The following is a 22,474-nucleotide window of genomic DNA, read 5'->3' as shown; positions in this document are numbered from 1 at the left end:
ATCAATGCTAAGAAGATTTTAATTTTGTTCTTTCATTAGATTTTCATTACTTCCACCCTTTGAAAGTTAACTTTGACAATCATTAAGTGTGCAGTGTGTTTGAATGAACACTTTGATAGGCACTCTATATACGTGTGTGTTTGAATTAACAATTTGATAGTCTCTCTATGAATACGTGTGTTTGAATGAAATTTAACCTTCATTGTAAGTGTACATGGGTTTGAAAGTTGACTTTGACATTCATTAAGTGTGCACATATGTGTTTGAATGAACACTTTGATGGTCACTCTATACATATGAGTGTTTATGCTCGTGCATGTCTACATGTGTGTGCATATGTATGAGTGAACTTTGACATTCATTATGTGTGTAAAAAAGTACTTTCTAATCATTATGTGTGTAAAAAGATACAATGACATTCAATTTGTGTTAAGTGTATATATTTATCTTTGAATGAATAGTCACATTCACTTTACATGTGTGGGTGCATTTGAAAGTTAGCTTTACCATTCACTATGTGTGCATGTGTGCTAATGAACTTTGTAATTCACTTTGTGTGTGCCTATGTGAATAAGGTTTTGGAATTATCTACATGTGCATGCATGTGTTTGTAAATTAGCTTTGGCACTCATTTTGTGGGTTTAAATGAACTTTTGCATTTACTATGTGTACACACAAAATACTTCAATGTACATTTTATGTGAGGTGTGTTTTTAGATGAAGTTTGGATTTCACTATATGTAGGTGGGTTTAAAAGTTAAAACTCACCATGTTTATATATTTGTGTGAATAAACTTTGGCATTCATTTTGTGCATGTGAATGAATTTTGACATTTACTTTGTGTGTGTAGATATATTTGCATGTGAACAAACTTTATCATTCAATGTGTTTGTGTACAAAATACTTTGACATTTACAATATGTGAAGTATATGTAAATGGATACTTTCAAACTTCAATGTTCACTTATAATAATATGTACTATTTTATAAACTCTCTTTCTCTATGTGTGGGTTTGAAAGTTAACTTTGATAGTTACTGTGTCTGTGTGGTCAAAAGTTAACTTCAATATTCATTATGTGTGTGTGTGTGTGTGTGTGTGTGTGTGTGTGTGTGTGTGTGTGTGTGTGTGTGTGTGTGTGAGAGAGAGAGAGAGAGAGAGAGAGAGAGAGAGAGAGAGAGAGAGAGAGAGAGAGGTTTGGCATTCATTTTATGTGTGTTCAAACTTATTTCGGTAGGCATTGTGTATTAAGGGGCTAAAATTTAAGCTTATTTTGCACCACCCTTTCAAAAATAATATATGAACTATGCCTATCCCACTAAATGAAATAATACAAAGATAACACAACACTTGCATAATGAAAACATCAATACTTGATTGAAGAAGGGACACCATATTTTTAATGAAATTCAAGCTAAAATGTACATAGATGGTTTTACTGGTGTAAGTTTGACCCTAAATAAAGGAAACTATGTTCCTTTCAGAGCTAGTTTAACAACATAGAAGATAAATAATTAAAGATGAGTAAAATGAAGATTTTGATTATGAAATTAGAAAGACAAGACGACAAAGATTTTTCGGTCTAAATCTGAGCACCTTGGCCAAGGACACTACATGAGGCATGAACATTTTGTGCAATGTCTTATAGTCTTGTACAGATTGAAACAAAAAACTTAAAAAAATGTGAAAACTCAACTTTGTACTTCAAACCTTCAAATAACCTAGAAAACCTAAGACTTAGAAATTTAATAGTAAATGCTAGGTAACAAAGATACATAAAATTATATATATATGCAAAGAAGAAGAAAAATGTTTGAATATCTCCAATAAAATTGCATACAAAAAGAAGAAGAAAAATATTGGTGTTGTTTGGAGACTTGCTTAATTAAGTACTTGGTTTGGTGTTTCCACACCCACAACAACTAGATAGATAGGTAGATACAAAGATAAATGATTTTATAGGTAAGGGAATTGACAAATCCCCAAGATGCTCAAAGACTAATAAAACTAGAAAGATATTACCAGATAGGCTTGAGAAAGTCGAGAGAGCTAGACAAATTATTGTGAGAGCTTGGTGTTGTAGCAAAATAGAGATTGTTGTAGCAAGAGAGAGCAAGAGAGTTGTGAAAGCTAAGAGAACCAAGAGAAGTCCACATGAATGAAAGAGAGATTTAAAAGAGAGATAGGAGGGAAAAAGAGGGTCGATGAGCTATTCTAGAAGATTTCAAGCCATTTCCATTGACTAGAACAAGTGACAAGTTACATAATACTCAAAACCAATATTTGAACATTCAAATGTCGTATGACATTTACATGGCATGTGGACATCATCGTGGCATGCTAGTGTCGAAATAAATCATGTTAACAAATGATGTAGCAAGATAAACATGCAGTCAATGAAAAAATGATTTTGAAAGGTAGCTGCTGAAAAAAATGTCTCGAGCATCATGAGAGGGAAAAGGCTGATACAAGAGATTAAACAAGCCTACTCAGAAGCTAGGTGAATGGTCACTAAAGTGGCCATAAAAGTGTAGGTAAAATTTCAAAGGGGTATGCAATTTTCAACTCTACAATAATATGCCTTTGTTGGGTCAGCTAAATACTTACAGTGCTCCAATCATTCTTACTAGAGCACACCATTCACTAAGGAAGTCCTTGACTCTCACACAAATTTACAATTCATTATTAAATTTTTCCTTCATGTTAAGTCAATTTCTCAAAGCCAAGGTTTATGATATTTTTGCAACACCTTATTCCAAAATCTGTAGCTCATTTGAGTTCCAACATAAATCCAACAATCCAATATTTAACACTTAAATTAGATAGCTCTGACAACTTTCCTCAACTTACAACCCTAGATATTCATTGTGATGCACTACAAAATAGGATAGATGTTAAGAAACACAACACAAGAAGCAAGTCAAACATTAGTGTTAGTGTCAGAAACGAAAAACTATCCTAAGCAAGCATATCAAGAGAGATATTAAACATGTAATGGAAAGCATACAAATACAAAAGAGATACACTACACTCATCCAAATGCTAACCAAGATGTTCATAGTTGCTCCTCCCTTGTTCCTTTCCTCTCCAAGTTCCACATGAGTGTAGCTCTCAGCTTTGCACTACTATGAAAGTCTTATAGAGATTCAAGATTAATGAAAATGACTAAAAGATTATGCAAATACAAGCTTAATATGAGAGAAATGAGTTAATTTGAGCTATGTTAATTTTAACCAAAAGAAGAAAAAAGTAACTATGTTCCTAAATGTTCTCTCTTAAATTCACTATAACTTAGATGCATACAAGATTTCTAGATCTGGACTATGAAGAAATGGGCTCTATTTATAGGAAAAATAGAGAATTGAATGGTTGAGATTGAGTAATCTCAACAAGGGTCAAGATTGATGGGTTTATGATCCATGTGAATGTTTTCAACCCAATCCCAGGATGACAAATGTCATCATGAGATGGCTTGAGAGGAGAGGGAAGAAGCATTGAATGCTTGACATGACTTGAAGGTTATCTTGGTAGGTAAGGTTAGTGTTGAGTTGAATGAATAAAGCCATTATCCAATGAATAATGCCTTTATCCAATGGATAAAATCTTGTGCAAGAGTTAGTGAGGATAACCATGGTCAAAGCAATAAATGCTTGAAGAGACCCATGAGTCAAATGGAGGTTGAGTTAGAAGGAAAGTCTCTAACCATGCGGGTGAATTGAGTTAACCATAAATGGTCATGTAAGAGCCATTAGTGGTTTGGAATACTTTAGGGATTAACTTGTTGAATATATAAAGCATTTAATGCTTTTCAAAGACTTTGGAGGCTTTGAGAAGTGACTTCAAGTTGCTTAGGAATGTGACAATATTTAGGAAATGGGATTAGGCTAATTAGGAATGATTAGAAGAACTTAGAAAGTTGTTAGAAGAGTCTAGAAGGGGATTTAGGATTGCAAGTGGGTTTGGTGGGTGAGGAAAAATAGAAAAATAAAATTAATTTATTTCAATTGTGGTTGCAACTTGCATTTGTAGGAGAACGCAAGTGGGGGGTAGTTTAGGGATTTAAATATTTATTTAAAAGAGGAGAGGGGGTTAAATTAAATAAATATGTTTTATTCTTATAATTGATTTTGAGTGTGGCTTAATGAATTAATTAAAATAAATTGAATAATTTATTTAATTAATAGGAGAAGGGGTTGAGTTTAAATATTAATTTAATTAACTGATTATTGATGGTTTAAATAATCAAATAAATAGTAAATATTCATTTAATTAAGTGGACAGATTTATGTGACTAAACATTGCAACAAAAATCAATCAATACAACTCTTGCAATAATCACGAAAATTTATATTTCCCTTAAATCAATTTTGGTGGATTTTCATCCAATTTCAACTTATCTCAAAGTGAGACTCAAATCCATCCTAGATCCATATTTATGCTATATGCAACACCAAATACATATCACCATACAACATAAACCAACCACACAAGACATCATTAGCGCTACAATGTTTTGGCATTGTCAAATCATATTTGCAATATCAATGCAAGGATGGGTATAGGTCTTAGAGGAAAACACATACCCACTTATGAATTTATACCAAAACATAAACAAACCAAACTCTACATCAATAATAACATAAACAATATGTAGATTGTTCCATGACATCAACATAGATCTAAAACCCAAATCCAAAATAGTACAAATCTACAACATGGAACAAACAAATTAGGAAGTCAACAAGGACCCTAATTGTCATGCACCAAGAAAGGTGTAACCAACCTCCTCAAATTATGTATGCCAATTGTAGACACCTAAACATGTCTCATTGATCATGTACTAATTATTCGTCTAATTGATTAAATAATTCTTTAATTATTTAATAAGTTAATTAATCTTATTCTTCCATTCTCATATTTCTTCATCATCTTCTAATTATTCTATTTCCAATTTTATCATCATTTAATCATTTAAACCATTTTCTAATGTTAATTAAATATTTATTATTTAATTAACTGTGATTTTAATCCTTTAATTTAAATAATCTTTATTATTTAATTAAATTTAATTTATAAATAATTAAATAGTTTCTTTAAATTATTTAATTAACTAATTAATTCTTCTAATTTCTAATTTCAAATTCCTAAATTCTAATTTCATTAATTCTTCTAATTTCATTTAATTTCATTAATTCTTCTAACTTCATCTAATTTTATTTAATTACATCAATTCTTCTAATTCAAATTCCAAATTCAAATTCAAATTCTTCTAATTTTTTCTAATTTCAAATACATGTGCATGATTTCAAAAATCAAATTGAAAAATCAAAGTCAAGTTCTAAATATATTCAAATAACAAATTGAATTTAAAATAAATTCAATATTTGAATTAAATCTCATGCAAAGATTAAATTTAAAATCCAAGTCAAAGTATAAGCACATGCTAAATTAATTAATTCAATCAATGAATTAATTAAATCATTTTCTTCTCAATTCTTATTTCTATCTTTTAGTTAGATTTTTCTAAATAAAGCTCTCAATCAACTTTCAATCACTTAACTATTCAATCTATTTTAATTGATCATTTCAATTAATTGATTAATTACATCATTTCTTTAATTCTCTCCAATCATTCTTTTTCTATCTTCTAGTTAGCTTTTTCTAAATAAATCTTTCTTTGTCATCAATCAATTATCCTCCAATCACCCTTTTTCATCTTTCAATCAGCTTTTTTCTCAATCAGTTAACTCATTTAATCTATTCAATCTATTATGTTCCACCTCCAAATCAACAGTTCAACTATCAATCAGCATGTGAGCTCACTTGAGTTCCACCTCTTGATCTATTTGTTCCACCTCTCATTCAATCTTCTCCAATAATCTATAAATTGAGCATTCAATCTCCATTTTTCAACAATCATGAACTTTGAATCTTTGTGTCACTTGTAGGTTGCCAACGCAATATCTGAGAGCCACCATACCACAAAGAAGAGTAAGAGCAATGGAAGCTATATGCAGTCTTGGAATAGGGGAAATTGATTGATATATCTTATATTCTTGTTTCTTGTTTAGCATTATTTCATTGTTGGTTTATTTAGAATTCTTTGATTAGATAGGGATTTGTGATTTCCCTTTCATTCCTAATTGATTATATTAATGAATTTTAGCATATGGCACCAATATGCAACTATCACAATTTAGAAAGTCTTGAACTATATTCTATTCACAAATATACAAAACCATGGGTTGTGGTTAACAAGAAAAAACTAAAAACTCTATACATTTAAATTTAAAATTTATTAATGCATCTAAAACATCCATTTGCCTATAACCAAAAGTTGCATATTCAAATGTTGGGCTAACACAAACATGCAACCCATATATCCAAAACACTATGAATCTATAATATGCACATGATGAAATCACACACATGGCCACATATAATGACATATTACAACATAGATTCATAACATGCATATTATATCTTTCTTGGAGGGTTTCTTAATGTTACCATATTATACTAGTGGGAAAATCTAATAATAGGATCTATAACACTGGAAATTGCATGGAATCAGCTATTAGACAAAATGTCATTTGCCAAATTTTGCTACTAATGCTCAAGTTATGCTAAAATGAAAAAAATAAACTAGAGTTTGGGGTCTAGATAGATAGGGGTTGACATCATGTTGATGTCGGAAAATTGACAACTAATATATTACTCAATAGGATTCATTTTGGTTGCCATGAAGTAGTGAAGAAGAGAACTTGTGGATGTATTTTTTCAGAATTGATTGAAAAGGAGATCACTAAGTTGGAAATGATATAGAACCTTAGAACCATTAAACTAAGTTGATCCCATCTTGTAATTAAACTTGGTTCTAAGGTTCTATATCATTTCCATGCTTTTCATATGAAAGAAAAACCAAGCCATAAAAAAACTAAATTTTTAGAGTTAAATGATGTACAAATTTGTAATAACTTGAATAGGCATTCAATAAGAAGCAAACCAACCTCCATAAAAATAAGGTAATAAACTCAAGACTACTTTAGGAATCTAACACCCTTATTGTTGCAATGGACCACTTGAATACCATTATGGAAATGGTGAATCCCTTGCTAAAATATTTAGATGCACACATATATTGTGAGCTACCATACTTTGTTGAAGTACAAATCTGAGGTAAATTCTCCAAAATAAACAAGTGTCAAATTGAAGATTAATGTCCCAAATGAGTAGATATTTTTGTGATTTTTTATCAAAATCATAAATTTAGAACAAAATATTATGAAACAAGGAAAAGTTGTTTCAAAGTTGTTGAATTGGTACAATTTGGTGTCTAACTAAGGAGAACAAGACTCTTTCAATTTAGAGAATTCCCTAAAGGTGTTTATAGACAATGTTAGTTCTTATGATTATTAAAATATCAAATAATCAAGGCAAGCAAATTCTAATAGTTTATTTTGTCCTATCTCATCTCTACGCGTACAAGTTCAAGTTCACATAGCTATTTATTTCCATAGACATAAATCTAAACCAAAATGATATAGAACCATAAAATTCGAGAACCTAGGTAAATCAATTTCTCTCCTACATTTTATTTAAATTTTCAAATTTTAACCTAAGATTTAATTTTTGTGATTAATTTAAAATATATTATCTTCAATCCTAACTTATTTTTATAGCTTAGTTGTTAATGCAATTAGTTATATTATTTAATTGGCCTAAATATTTAATATAAAAGACTTTAATTTTTGTTACAATGGCTAGGACTAATCTTACTAAAACCTATTTTAAAATTTTGTAGTTGGATTATTTAATTATATTAAATAATTGTTTTTTAAATATCTAATTAAAAACTAATGAAATATGTTAATTATTAATGTGAAAAAAAGGATTAAAGACTACGTAAATGATATTTTGCATTCATGTAAGGAACTTGTATATGTTTATGGAAGAAAATTATGTGTATCCTCTTCTGCATCAATTTTCATATCACGATCGTCAGAGGCATAAAATGAAAGGTCGTCGCCGCCTTCACCATCACTCCCATTATGGAAGAAAATTATGTCTATCCTCTTTTGCATCAATTTTCATATCACACTATTTGATCTTTCATTCATTGCCCTAGATTAAATCCATGGGTATAAACATGAACTAGGTCATTTTCACATTTGATCTTTCATAGATTAAATCCATGGGTATAAACATGACTAAGTCCACTCACAAACAATCTTTGAGAAAAAACAACATCATAAACACTTGCAACATCATTGATTGAAAATTAAATAAAACACTCTTTCCAGTAGTCACATTATTCAATTTCCAAATCAATATTCCATCAGAAATGAAATCCACATTAAACATTCAACTGAACAAAAACATGAATTCCAAACAGGCATTTTAATTCATTTCCAGAATATACCCAAATTAACCAATTTGAATTCTTAATTCATGCCTTGATTTCCATTGATAAGTTTATTAACCACATAATAAAAATCATGTGAAAATCACCTTTTATTTTTATTCAACACAAAATCCATTTAAAATATATTTTATTTATTAAAAATTAAATTTATAGCACTAACTGGTTTGAACCGGTGAAGGGACAGAGTTACGCGGGGATCAAAACCAACCCGCAACAGTGCCGCTGTTGGGGGCCGTAGGCACTACCTGCCAGTAGTACTGCTACCGACCTGTAGCAGGCACTACCACCCAGTAGCACTGCTACGAACTGGTAGCGGTGACTACCGACCGGTAGCGCTGCTACCGTCGGTAACAGTAGCTACTAAGCGGTACTGTCAACCGGTAGTACTGCTACCTACGGGCAACAAAGTCTATCAACCTGCGTGGTGGGACTAGCCCGCCACGGGGTGAGGTAAGGCACAAATAACAAAACAAATAAAATACATGCCTCCCAAGGCATTAAAATCAACACTCCACCCAATCATTTAAACAAGAAAATGATTCATTTCCGGAACATTTCAAGGCACACACATACACAGTGCCAAATCCAATTTTTTCGAATGGATATTTACCAGCAAGGTAAAAGATGAAATAAAGTCCCACAAGAACCCCAAATCTAGGCAACATGAAACTAGAAAGCACACAACAAGCTAAATCTAGTTCATTCTTTCCAAATAGAAGAGGTATAGCCATAAATTAATTTTCAAGAACAAACACATAGTAGATAGAGAAATGAACCATTTCTTTCCTAAATGCAACCATATGATATAGATTTCACAAAACCAACAATAATAAACACTCTTTCTTCCATTCCAATCATTCCACAAGCATCTACAGGAAGATTGCATTTCCACACACAGGAAGCAAACTGAGAATTTCAAATAACAAATTCAAAACAAGAAGAGAACCTCCAACCTTGAAGCAATAGAAAGCAAAGAGATGAAGACTTTTCCAGTCTTGCAAACCAGGTTGAATTTCCAGTTCCTCTAGGAAGTTTTCTAGAATTTCTCTCCAAAAATCCCTCTCTTCTTTCTTCCCGTGAATCCCCAGAATAGCATGAAAAATTATCTTTTAACCTAAACTTTCTAGGTTAAAAAGTTATTCCATCCAATTAGATTAAAATATTTAAAAACTAAAAAGCAATCAGATTTACTTCTTTTCAAAAATAATTATTTTCCAACAATTAAAGTGAAAAGGTCAAATGAAAAAGTAAAAAAGGAAAGTTTTTATTAATTTCTATATCCAAAAATACTTCTTTCCACATAATCATTTAACATTTAAATGACTCAGCAATTATTTATTTCCTTTCACAAAATATATTAATGCCACTTTACACAATAAAATAAGCCATTTAACCATTTAATCTAGCAATTCATCCATTAATTAAATCACCATTTAAATAAACGGAAGCACACAAAACAAAGGATGATCAAATGATGACTCACAAATGACCAAACCAAAGCACTATGACTTGCATACCCACCAGACGGGACAAGACAACCAACTGACAACACTCACACAAGTGTAACTGCAAGTCAAGCTAGGGTACAACAACTATCTCCTCCACTCCCATCGGATATAAAAGGCATGCTCAAACCTGTGAAACCAGGTGGAGTCAATACCCCGTACCTACCCGGTACTAGTACCTGCAATGTCCTGCACCAAAGAACCATACGTGCATATAGACCAATATATATATAGACACGACATGCACACCAATGAAGGAGAATCATGACATTCCCTGTCTCACCGAAGTGAGTGAAGGATAATCATCCCTTCGCATCCCAATACACTTGCAAACACGCAACATATAAATAACGCATTGCAATATAGGGTAAAAGTGTCAGTCTATGATAATGATCCATAAAATAACATTAAACATAAGCACTAGGATATTACATAAAAGCATACACCATACATCCAGATAAAACATGAAATAACATCACATAACGTTCGAATCAATATACAAAAATGTTCCACTGAACAGTCACTGAAGTCAATCAAAATATACAAAAAGAGGCTGATCGAGGAGAGGTACTACACAAGGTACATCCATAGTACATCATGAAGAATAATCCAAGAGAAAATCCCAATGGCTAAAAAGCACCGACCTCCCGATCATGTGGAACCAATGGAACCACCCCCCGTGCTAGGAGATGACACAGGGTCCCAACACATACTCTAAACCTAAGCTGACACCTATAACCAAGGAGACTAACCACATAAGGAATCTCAAGCAAGAACTCACACATACAACAAGAATGAACTCCCAAAGGCGTAAAACTCATCAAGACATAAATGCATCCAATAAGCATAATCATAAATCAAAAAGGGGAAAACACATGTAGGAGTGGAGTGTCATCACATGTCATCCTCATAACATAATAATATAATAACACAAGGCACTAGCCTGATGGACATGTGGAGTCATCTTAGCCTATGAGAGACTAAGGGAGATTAGCTTACCGTCTTCACGACCTTCTCGTGCTTGTCCTAAAACATCCTCCTTAAGACTAAGTCATGAGACACAAATAAAATTACCATCTTATTAATTAATCTAACTACCCAACCCATCAATTATTAGGCTATCACTTATTTACAAATCACAAAAAACTCCAATGTGTCTTGGTGGTCGAGACTTCAATGCATCCTTACAAGGAACCTCATGCAAGCCTATCTCTCGTGACCCTAGTCATCACAAGGAAGCCCACTCCCTCTAACATGGATCCAAACAATAATAATTACAAGAGGCTCCAAAACCATAATCAAAACTGAAAAGATACATGAATCTAAAATCATAAGTAATCCATACGCAACCAACAATCTCATCTCATAAGCATGAAACATGTGAAAGGTCACACATGAGAACCAAAACCAGTGAGCCTCTTGGCCAAAGAAACATCATAAGGGCCATAAGAAAAGGCATAAAAATCTGAAATGAGTCATCAAATAGTCTCAGCAAGGCCAATTCACTTGCTGGTGCAAAATCACAAGAATCTCAATCTCTCTCTTGGTGCATCAACAAGAGAGGAAGTGCAAACAACTCAAATAGCGTAAAACGCATACAAAAATCACAAATAAATCATATGAAGACATCCCCAATAATAAATCAACATTAGACAACATCATAAATACCCTCAAAAAGCCTCCGGTACGACCCAAAATCTAACTGACATCAAACAAACTTCAAACTTGACAAAACCCTAAAAATATACAGAATGGCGCATACATTTTCTAAAGTGGTGCATATGATTGATACTTTAGCGCATATGGGTGATCTTTTAGCACATATGTTGATTATTTTAGCGCATATAGTCATTCTTTTAGCGCATAGGAAAAAAGTGTAAATTTTGGTAGAAAACTGCTTAAGTGTGGGATCAAAACTGCTCAAAACATAATCTGCCAAATATGACATATTTATACTCGTCGAAATCGGCACAAAATGAAATTTATGAATATGTGAACAAAATAAAATAATAAAATTCACCAAAGGAATTCCAATTGAAAATATAATGCAGACTTTTGGAGGAAGAACATCTCCAGCACTATCAAAACTGAGGCAATACTCAACAACCTTGAATCTAAAACATAGCAAGCATAATATATGACTCAAATACATTTAAAAAGACATTTCATATAACAAATAACATCCATACACAAGAGGATGAGTGAAATGAGAAGGGAAAAAGTCCAGTGAGTCTCCCCTACGACAGAGCCAGATTGGGAGCTCACAAAGACTCTCCTCTTTTCCAGATTCACAATCTCCATAAGAACTCATCTACCAGGTTAAAATCTCCTTAATAAAAATAGAAATCTATTAATATAATTCATACAAAGACATATACAAAGTCTGCAAGACATTCCTCATGTCGAACATTCACGACAATGCATAGGAAGCATTATTTCCAGAACTATAAACCAAGCAAAAGAATTTAGAATCTCATAGCTACCCATCCAAATCTAACAAGACTAAAGAGAATGCATAAACCAAATCCTTTTTTTTTTAAACAAATCAAACACGGAGCAACCAAGTTTCAAAACTTTGAAATTAAAACAAGAAACCAATGGAGAGGCCTCCAACCTACAACTTGTGTGATGGTTTGTAGTTGAAGAAGAGCTCCCACAAGACAAACCAAAATTTAACCAAGCTCCAGCCAAAACCAAGAGTGAAGAAATCCAAAACCAAGGAAGAAAATTTGCTAGAGAAATTTCTAGAGAATAGCCAACCCAATCCAAAAAACCTCACAGGAATGAAAATAAAAAGCAACAATAATCCAAAACCCTAGCCTCAATCTCGGCCAATCAAAATATTCCATTTTGAAGTATATTTTACCAACCCACCATATAATATAATTTATTCACCCATTTTGAATTTAACCAATGAGAGTAAAGGGTAGGTAAAGTAAATATAAAATATACTTATCGAGCTAAGTGGGAATGTTTTATTTTTATTTAATTTAATGTGTTCATACACCCCACTTAGGAATAAAAGTCAAACTATTAAATAAACATAAGCTATAAATAAATAATCCAAATGGGGATTAAAATCAAATAAACCAAAAGCTAATAAAATAAATTAAAGAACCAAATAAATGTAAGATATCAAATAAATATCAAACCATAGAAGGTCAAATAAATAATTAAATAATCAAATACCATTATAGATTAAATAAAAAATATTAAATAAATATTAAACAACAATAAGGATTATCAAATATTAAATAATCGTAAAATCAATAAACGTTAATTATCAAATAAATATAAATATCAAATAATTAAATATTCAAAACTTAAAAATTAAATACATTAAAATAAACATTACCAAATATAAAACTACACATCAAGAGTCACATAATTACTCTAACATAAACAAGTAAATCAACCGGCACAAAATGAACTCACAATACCAAAAGACCAAGCTTACTAACTGACATGGTGAATTATGCCAAGACACTGACTATTCATGGTGAACAACTTAGACCTAGAGTATGTGAGGGGAACTCATGCCATCTCTGAACCACATAAGCCATTGGAACTAAAGACACACTCATACCTGTGAAGCCAGGTGGAGTCGATGTCTGTATTTGCAAAATCCTGCAACCACAAAACGACAATACCACATATACATATACAGAATAGGGAAGTGATAGAGAATCGCGACGACACATCCCGCTCGCAATGAGTGATGTGGAATCGTCTTTATCACAAAGATAGACAAACAATAGTCAAACACATCTCATAAGCATCTCTTCATATGTAATCATGAAGTAGGGTTAGCGGAATCATAATCATCATCAAAACCATGATAAATCTAATCTATCAATAATCCATCACATAGTGAGCATATAAAGTCCATCAAGTACATATATAATCAAATCACATGATCAATCATGATAGTACCATCATATATATAGATAATCAAAATAGCATATGTCCAATAGTGTCTAACATCAATCATAAGTCACTGAAGCACATCAGTAATCATCATCCAAATCATCAAAATATAGTCTAGATAAGTCTATCAAGCATAATATAAAAGTCAACTATAGCCAAAATAAGTCAAATCAAGGGTGGACACTACAATCACACTCTATGATCCACCATAAGGACAAACGCTACACAATTTTTCTCCATAAACATTTACACATTCAAGATTAAATATAGTGTTTAGTATCAATTTTGAAGGGATTTGAAAATAAGAATAAAAATATTTAAAATTAAAAGAAATAAACAAAACATTTTTTTATAGTTACTTATAATTATTCTTAAGGTATGAAATCCTTTATTGTCTGATAATCACTATATGCTTAGTAGCTATCTAAGGGTTGGGTTTAAACATTGACACATTCTAAGTTGTGTGTTGGTTAGATAACTCATTTGAAATCATACTCTTTTATCTAGGAAGACCCACTTATTAGTGTAATTTTATGTGAACCATCTGAAGAAGTCAAAGCTTAAAATATTTGACCTCATCAAAGATGAACTAACATAAAATTATTGTAAATAATTTTTTATATTTTTTGGTAGTGACTTTCTAATGGACATTCATGTCTAAGATGTTGGATAGCCACTGCGACTTGGATTAGGTCATTATATGTTGAAGCTATCCAACATTCCAGGGTAGTGTGTATCCAATGGTTGGGTTTAAACAACACATTCTTTAAGTTTTATCTTGCTCAGATGGTTCATGTGAAATCATACTCTTTTATCTAGTAAGACCCACTTATTAGTGTGATTTTATTTGATTCATCTAAACAAGTTGAAGCTTAGAATATGTTGTTTTAGCTAATATCTATCCAACATACTAAATAGTAATATTAGTATGGGAAGAGCACCAACCCATGTTCCAATAACTATTCACTCCTTGTGCACCCAACCCCAGTTTGAAACTTTAAAGAAACCAACAAAATGATAACTAAAATCTCATTAGTAATGTAATGCCCCGCCAGGAAACCCCTAAGAGTTTAAGTTAAAAACACTCAATTAAAGTGTAAATATTTTTTTTTTATATAATAATAGTTAAGAGTATTACTGATAAGTTACAACATTAAGATAATTAGGAGTCATCTAAAACTTAGATACCACAGCGGAAGGCTAAACGAACCTAAGGAGTTTCCCAACGCGATTACGTAACCTTACTCCCAACTCAACTCGAGTCAATTGATCCAATAAGCTGGATAACTAAATTACGAGATAATGCATTCGACATGGTCATATGTATGTTCAATGATTTGACGTCTTAGAATTTTAGGAAGTGTTCATTTATTTTGAATGGATAGGAGGCCAAGACGAGGTTATTACTCAATGCACTTTGAAATATAATTAACTTAAGAGTCCACCCACTAATGTGCAATGTGACTAATATAACAAAGTTCATTCATTTGGGTTTTAAGATAACCACCCACATTTGATATTTTTCTTAAATATTAAAAGTATGGTTAATAAGTTGAGATTCGTTCATTAAGGATTAAACTTCCATTAATAGAGTGAGGACCCTTCATTTGAAATTCAAGCTTAACCAACTAATGAGTCGTAGTTCTTTTATGGAGGATAAAATGTAATTAGCCATAGGGTTCATTCATTGAAGTTTTAAATAAACTAATAGAAGGACTAAAATTCATTAAGGTGAAAATGTATTAGGAGCACATGAGTTCATCCTTTAAATTAAAATATAGTTAGCAAGAAGATATTCATCATTACAGGATTAAAATATAAGTTCATAGTGACGTTCTTCCATTAGGATTAAAATACAATTATCTTATTGCATATCACTCTTTTTAGTTAAATGAAGTTAATATGAGAATATACATTTACTAAGATTAAGATATAACAACTATACAAATGCTTCCCATTTTAGTTCAATTTTTGCAATCATAAGAGATTCTTTTATTAGGGTTATAATTATGGATAAATAGTTGACTTCACCCAATTATCAAGTTAATTTGGTAAGGGTTATTTGTTAAGATTAAAACATAAATAACTAAACAAATTCATCCAATATAGTGGAGTATGATTATCATGGCGAAACTCATTTAAGAAGATAAAGAGGAAAATACCTAAATGATGTTCATCCTTTAGATTTCACATTTAGAAATTATGACATTAATTCTAACTTTGTTTCCCATACACATTCGATCAATTTACCAACTTATATCAAGCTAAAACAATAAAGGCATCCTAATGAGATTCATTTCCCTATTACTTTTTTATTTAACATAAACCAAATACTTTTCCATAATCATAATTTACAATGTTTTATGAACCTGATTACTACATTTACCAAGATGAATAATTTTATGCACTTTGATTTAAATTCATTAAATTTCCACCATACACTTATACAAGATAACAACCATACATGATAACTTAAAGCATGAAATAAAAGAAGCTAAAACATCGCATAACATAGATATGATCTCGAAGTTCACCCCTAAAGGGCTACATCTCCGGGTCTGCTCAACTGCAAGACCCCTCTGACATTTAATATAGTTAGGAACTTACATAATCACATGACTTTTACATCTCTGCCCTTTAGGCGACACATCCACTATACAACATCTACCTCGATTGATTATTACATAGTGATCCCCTTTTAGTAGCGAGCCAAATTGAACCATAAGAACAAAAAAAACACAAACTTAGATTTCCTTGTTTGACGGTACCCTAACTAGGGGCTTGACCGACTTATGACCAAACACTAGCATATCAAGTCTTACCATTACATAACCAAATTCTATTATAGAAATTTAAACCTACATAGGCATTATCCGGTAGAGGTATTCGTTTACCATATCTTTTTAACCATTAATGTCGATCAAGTTTATGGTTTTGCTAAATTAACTTTTATTTAAAAATTCACATTAATCCACCATTAATACTTAGTCCATGTTAATAATATGTATTAACCCAAGCATGACGTAGTCAATATGAAATTAATAACTTGTATTAAAGTATGGATTTGCTAAGTGTTGGTTATCTAAATCCAAATATTATTTAATAATCTGGGATTAAATAATATAAAAGAAACTGAATTTACATCTCATAAACTAAATTTAAATTCACTTATTAATTTGATTTTTCTTTATTTTTATTTGTTTTTATATATTATATACATATATTCTATTTTTTAAACAATTTATATAAAATAATTTTAAAAAATAAGTAATTAAAAATAACTTTTATAATTTTCAAAAAAAGAGAGAGGGAAGGTACCCACGTGGGCCCCCCCCTTTGGCAGCCCATGCTACCATTGGTAGTGCTGCTGCCATTGGTAGCGTTGCTACCAAATGGTAGCAGGCCGCTACCTCTGGTAGCACTGCTACCATTTGGTAGCAGTTCGCTACCATTGGTAGCGCTGCTACCAACTGGTAGCAGTAGCTACCTGCTGCGAGAGGTTAATGGTAAATTTTTTTTTTGTTTTATTTATTTATTTATTTTATAGTTTTCAGCATATATAGATTAGTAATAATAAAAAAAAATAACAAATCCCCAAATGCACATCACACAGTCTTATAGACAGGGATTTAAAGCATTTTCCAACAACCTCTCCATTTTTTTATTTTTTTATTTTTGGAAGAAAACCACATTCCAACAATCTCCCATTTTGAAAGAAAACCACAGTCCATACATTTTCCAGATTGCTCAAAATAAACAACCAACTGGGAAACTATTTTTTTTTGAAATAAACATGAACGAAACAACCAAAACAAAATGTAAAAACCCCCATTTTCCATTTATCACAGAATGTCAAGAGTTTCAAAACAATAGAAGAAATTGTTGAATAACCCTCCCATTCAGCAAATCTTTGTCACAAAGAAGCTCTCTTCACACACAAAGACCCAACAAAACTAATCTTTAAAAAAATTTCTACAAAGAAACTTACTCATGGGCAAACAATGGAAAATCTGAAAACCAAAATTGCAAGAACAACATACAAGCCCCTTTTCTTTCTTTTTTTTTTGTTAAAAACAACTTAAACAAATCGATAAAAGAGATTCCTACCTCAACAAGCTTTCCTGGAAGGATTTTGATGATGAGCCCCCAAATCTGCTGCTCTAAAACTCCATCTTTGTCCAAAATCCCCAATCTCTCTTCCAAAAACCATTTTTTTTCCAAAAAAAATGACCCAAGGAAAGAACCCCCAAAAACATTTCAAAACTAGGTTAAAATGAGAAACCCTATTTTTGACCTAATTTTCAATTTCGAATTTAGGCATTTATTTTTTAAAAAATAAAAGAAAATGAAAAATGGAAATCATTTCTTTCCACTATTCAAAGCATCTTTCGCTTTTCTAATTAAAATTAAAATGCCTCTATTTCTTATTTAATTCTAATTTTAATTTCTCCATATTACTTTAGCCAACATTTATATTTTGAACTATAAACAAGGTTAAGATATTTAAATTAAATGAAATTTCAAAAATCAATCATTTATACAATATCAACTTTAAAAAAAAGAATAATTTCCTTTAAATAATAAATTTCACCCTTTCTCTTCCAAAATGCGAAAATGATTAATTTATTTCTATTTCCCAATGACTTTAAATCTTTCCTTTCTAAACCGCATAACTCATTGAATTTTGTTATTATTAAAATTAACTATTAAACTAACTCGCTATAACCTAATAAAGCGACCTTTTTAATAAATGACTAATCTTATGAAGGAGATCTATTTATTCTAATTTTCTCAACTACAAATGCGTAAATGAGCACATTAATCCAAGTTAAATACTTTAAGCTTGCTACAATTCTAATTAAAGCGATCTCTTTTTAAATTAACGATTATTCATATAAAAGAAACTACCTATTTTAAATTTCTAAATTACTAATGCGTACATCTCCTCATTAAATTGAATTAAATACTTAGGATAACAAACTCCACTTACCTTGCGCAAGGCACACAAATCGAGGAAGACCACCAAATCACACGATACGCAATCCAACGAAAAGAAAGGCCCACGAACCACACGTGATGCTCACTTGACCATGGCTAAGGCAAGACGAGAGTTTTATGACTCCCAAATCCGAATTCTGAGGATGGAGGAGGTTTACTCACACCTGCGAATCCCGAAGGAGATGAACCTCGCCCTAGGCGGTGTTGTACCTGAAATCTCCTGCACCCATGAATCACGCAAGCATACATATACATATACATATTCAATGAAGGCGTTAGCTCGAGATTTATCACAAGAGTTAGGAAACAATTACATTTACACAAGGATCGATGCAAAAACACAATAATAGGTATGCACGATTATTTATGTTATCTAAACTACACATTGCATCACGGTTAACCTACCATTCAAGAATGCCACATAGGAAGTCAACCAAGGTCAAACGGGTTTTATAAGTCCGACTAGGGTAGGGGCATTACAAGTAAATTTCACTTGTAACAATAGCTGCTCACTTTTTAGCTTTTTTGTTCCATAATTGGCCCATTTGTGCACGACTACTAGGGTATTCAGTTCTAAGAGATTTCCACAATCCATCATATAATTATCAAGAGTGCATTTCTGGATTCGATTGTGTGTAAAAATTTTGCACTCTTGATAATTACTAGGGTATTGTGCACAACTGTTGGGTCATTTGTGCATAAGTATTAGCAATTTTATGTGCACGATTATTGGGACATCTTTAAGTAGGTATTAGACGACACTTTGAAATGTGTACTTTTGACCCTTGTGTGCATAATGGATCCCACAACATGCATCATTACTACCTAGAAGTAAGAATAATAGCTATAAGCAGTTAAGTCGCATATGAAGGCAACAAATTTTTTTTGTTGAAATCTGATGTACCATTTAAGATCTGTGAGTGCGTGAAGTTAGCTATAAGAACTATAGATATGCTAACCTAGATTTTACCGTTTAGGATCTGTGAGTGAGTGAAGTTAGCTATAAAGACTATTGTTATGCTAACCCTAGATTCAAATGTGTTTGAGAGGTGAACCATCATTGTTAATGATTTTTTAATGGTCAAACATGACTTTCCAATGGGCAATCATGTAACTGGATTTGAAAATACCTGTATCGAGCACATCGGATCATTAAAGGGAAAGAAAAACAAATCGGGAGGGAGGAACAAAAGAAACATTCTAGTAGCCAATACCTGTTCTTGGCCGTCATGGCTTTCTTGTCTTTGTTTTCAGTAAATTCAGCGTGCTTGACCAGATGTTAAGCCTGGCATTGTCATGAATAGTTGCCATCTCTAATCATCTTAATTGCCTGTAATTCTCAGAATTTGTGAGGAAAAAATGTGGTCGGATTTGCCTGAGCATTTGAAAGAAAGAGTAATGGAATCCCTGCCAGTGGACTGCTTCTTTCGTTTCAGGGCTGTTTGCAGGAGATGGAATACCTTGTTGTCATCAGAGCACTTCAATTCTATTGCAAGGAACAGCCAGCCATTTCTCATTCTTTGCCCTTTCAAAACCCAAAGGCCAACCCTAATCTATTCCTTCTTCACTCACACTTGGCGACCCATTTCTTTATCTTTCATACCCTATGTTTGCCCTCTCAATTTTGGGGGATCTGCTTCGGGGCTTCTATTGGTAGACATCCAAACCAATCCCTGGTTTGCCCGTACTTCTCCAGTGCTATATGTCTGCAACCCACTAAGCAAAACATGCTTAAGGCTGCCTGGAATGGCTTGTGTGAGAAGCATTATGGCCAAGACTATAGCACCAGTGGGGGCTAAAAGGGATGAATATAAGGTCATGGTGATAGGCAGGAGCATCAGGGATATGGTTCTATTAGAGGTGTATAACTCAGCCAGCAAGTCATGGAAATTTGCAGGCAGGATTCCTGATGTGGTTATAAAGAATGAAAGCATGATCTACTCCAAGGGCTGTTTGTTCTGTATGATTGATGGGGGCATGATGGCCTACAATATTGAACAGGGGATCACAACAGTTGTGGCCATGCCCACAGCAGGTGCACACAATGTGTCGCCTCGATTGATCTGCTGTGAGTCCCGAGTGATTGTAGTTGGGGCAATCGAAGAGAATTACAGTTTGAAGGGTGTTATTATGTGGGAGGTGGTTTTTCATGATGAAAAGATGAAAAATTATGTGTGGGAAGAGATTGTGAAGATGCCCGATTCTCTATTTGATGAATTTAGAAGATGCTCGAATTTAGGTTGGTTTCAGTGTGGGGGAGTGGGAGATAAGATCTGTTTGAGAGCAAATGTAAGCACTGAAATGCTTGTATACGATGTGAGTCGAGGTTCCTGGAGTCGGGTGTTCAATTTTCCTGCGGATTTGAGATATGTGAGCATGAGATATCTTCCATTGGAAGTTATGCCCAATACCAGACTCTCTTAGTTTGTATTGTAGGAGAGTCAAAATCTGAATGAATCAGATGAGCCCAGGGAAAACTTTCCCGTCCACAGCAATGTGGGGACGGTTCGTCGGTAAGCCACTATGAGAATTTTTTCATATTTTATTAAAGATTGATTCTTGTATAGTCTAGGTGTTTTCTATATGAGTTTAACAAGTGGTTTATAGTAATATGGGACTATTTTGTATTCTTTGGGGGATACATTTAACTGTGCTACAAATGAGGCATACATACCTTACCCCTTATGGAATTTGAATTTGTGACCTCTCTTTCAAGAGCACAAGTTCTCTCAATAGATGTTTAAAGTGATGTACCTTAATTAAAAATTAGAATATATTAATAAATATGATCAAAGATGTATCTCATGAATATGACATGTTGAAGTTTTAATTTCAGTATCTAGTGTTAACAATAATATCACTATCTAAAATTCTAATATGTTATAATGGCGACAAAAATAAGAACGTGTTTTTATAACATGACTTAAATTCTATATAAGAATATGATAAGTAAATTTATTTCGAAACTTGCAAAACAAAAGAAACATGAAAGAATATATTTTGAAATGATAAAAGATTGATCTTTCTCTTTATACACCCTACATGTGTTCTTACACATTATCACTTAAAAGATATGTTTCGTGTGTTTAAATATCTTATTATAAGACTATATTTTTATCTCCTCTAATTTTTTACGTCCTTTAAATACAACCATTTGAAAGATGCATATATGTTACTAAAGATGCTTTTGTAAGTCATATTTCAAAATGATAAGCTCATATACATTCCCGTGTTAGGGGAGATTTACTAGTCTCATCCACTTTGTATAGTTATTTTTTATATTTTTTGTAGCATGTAGGTGTTAGAAGTACAATTGTCGCTGCACCAAAAGATCGACCTATTAATGTTTGATACAACCACTAGACTTATAGAATCCACAAGAGGTGGTTAAGCCATGTCACAAACTTGAGCATTGTGATGCACAGTACAAGGAGACCAAGGGCACACACCTTGCAACAATCCTCCCCTAGTGCAAGCGAGGGGGTTTGAACCTATGACCCAGGCTTTGATACCACTTGTTAGAAGTATGGTTGTTGTTGCACCAAAAGATCGTCCTATTAATACCCAATACAACCATTAGACTTATAGAATCCACAAGAGGTGGTTAAATCATGTCACA

At 32.4% G+C, this 22,474-nt stretch overlaps 1 protein-coding gene across 1 annotated transcript; it reads left to right on the top strand.

Annotated features, from left to right (window-relative positions):
* Positions 1 to 20,058: 20,058 nt before the first annotated feature.
* Positions 20,059 to 21,592, top strand: LOC131076560 (F-box/kelch-repeat protein At5g15710-like). Its single transcript, XM_058013799.2, has one exon. The coding sequence runs from the start codon at positions 20,215 to 20,217 to the stop codon at positions 21,277 to 21,279; it is 1,065 nt and encodes a 354-aa protein (XP_057869782.2). The 5' UTR covers positions 20,059 to 20,214; the 3' UTR covers positions 21,280 to 21,592.
* Positions 21,593 to 22,474: the final 882 nt, after the last annotated feature.

The sequence above is a fragment of the Cryptomeria japonica genome, chromosome 10, assembly GCF_030272615.1.
Source record: "Cryptomeria japonica chromosome 10, Sugi_1.0, whole genome shotgun sequence".
NCBI classification, from domain to species: domain Eukaryota; kingdom Viridiplantae; phylum Streptophyta; class Pinopsida; order Cupressales; family Cupressaceae; genus Cryptomeria; species Cryptomeria japonica.
This window is presented reverse-complemented; position numbering and strand designations above follow the sequence as displayed.

Bases quoted from the DNA above. Each gene is read 5' to 3' on its own strand.
- LOC131076560 (XM_058013799.2), top strand. From the start codon at position 20,215: ATGTGGTCGGATTTGCCTGAGCATTTGAAAGAAAGAGTAATGGAATCC.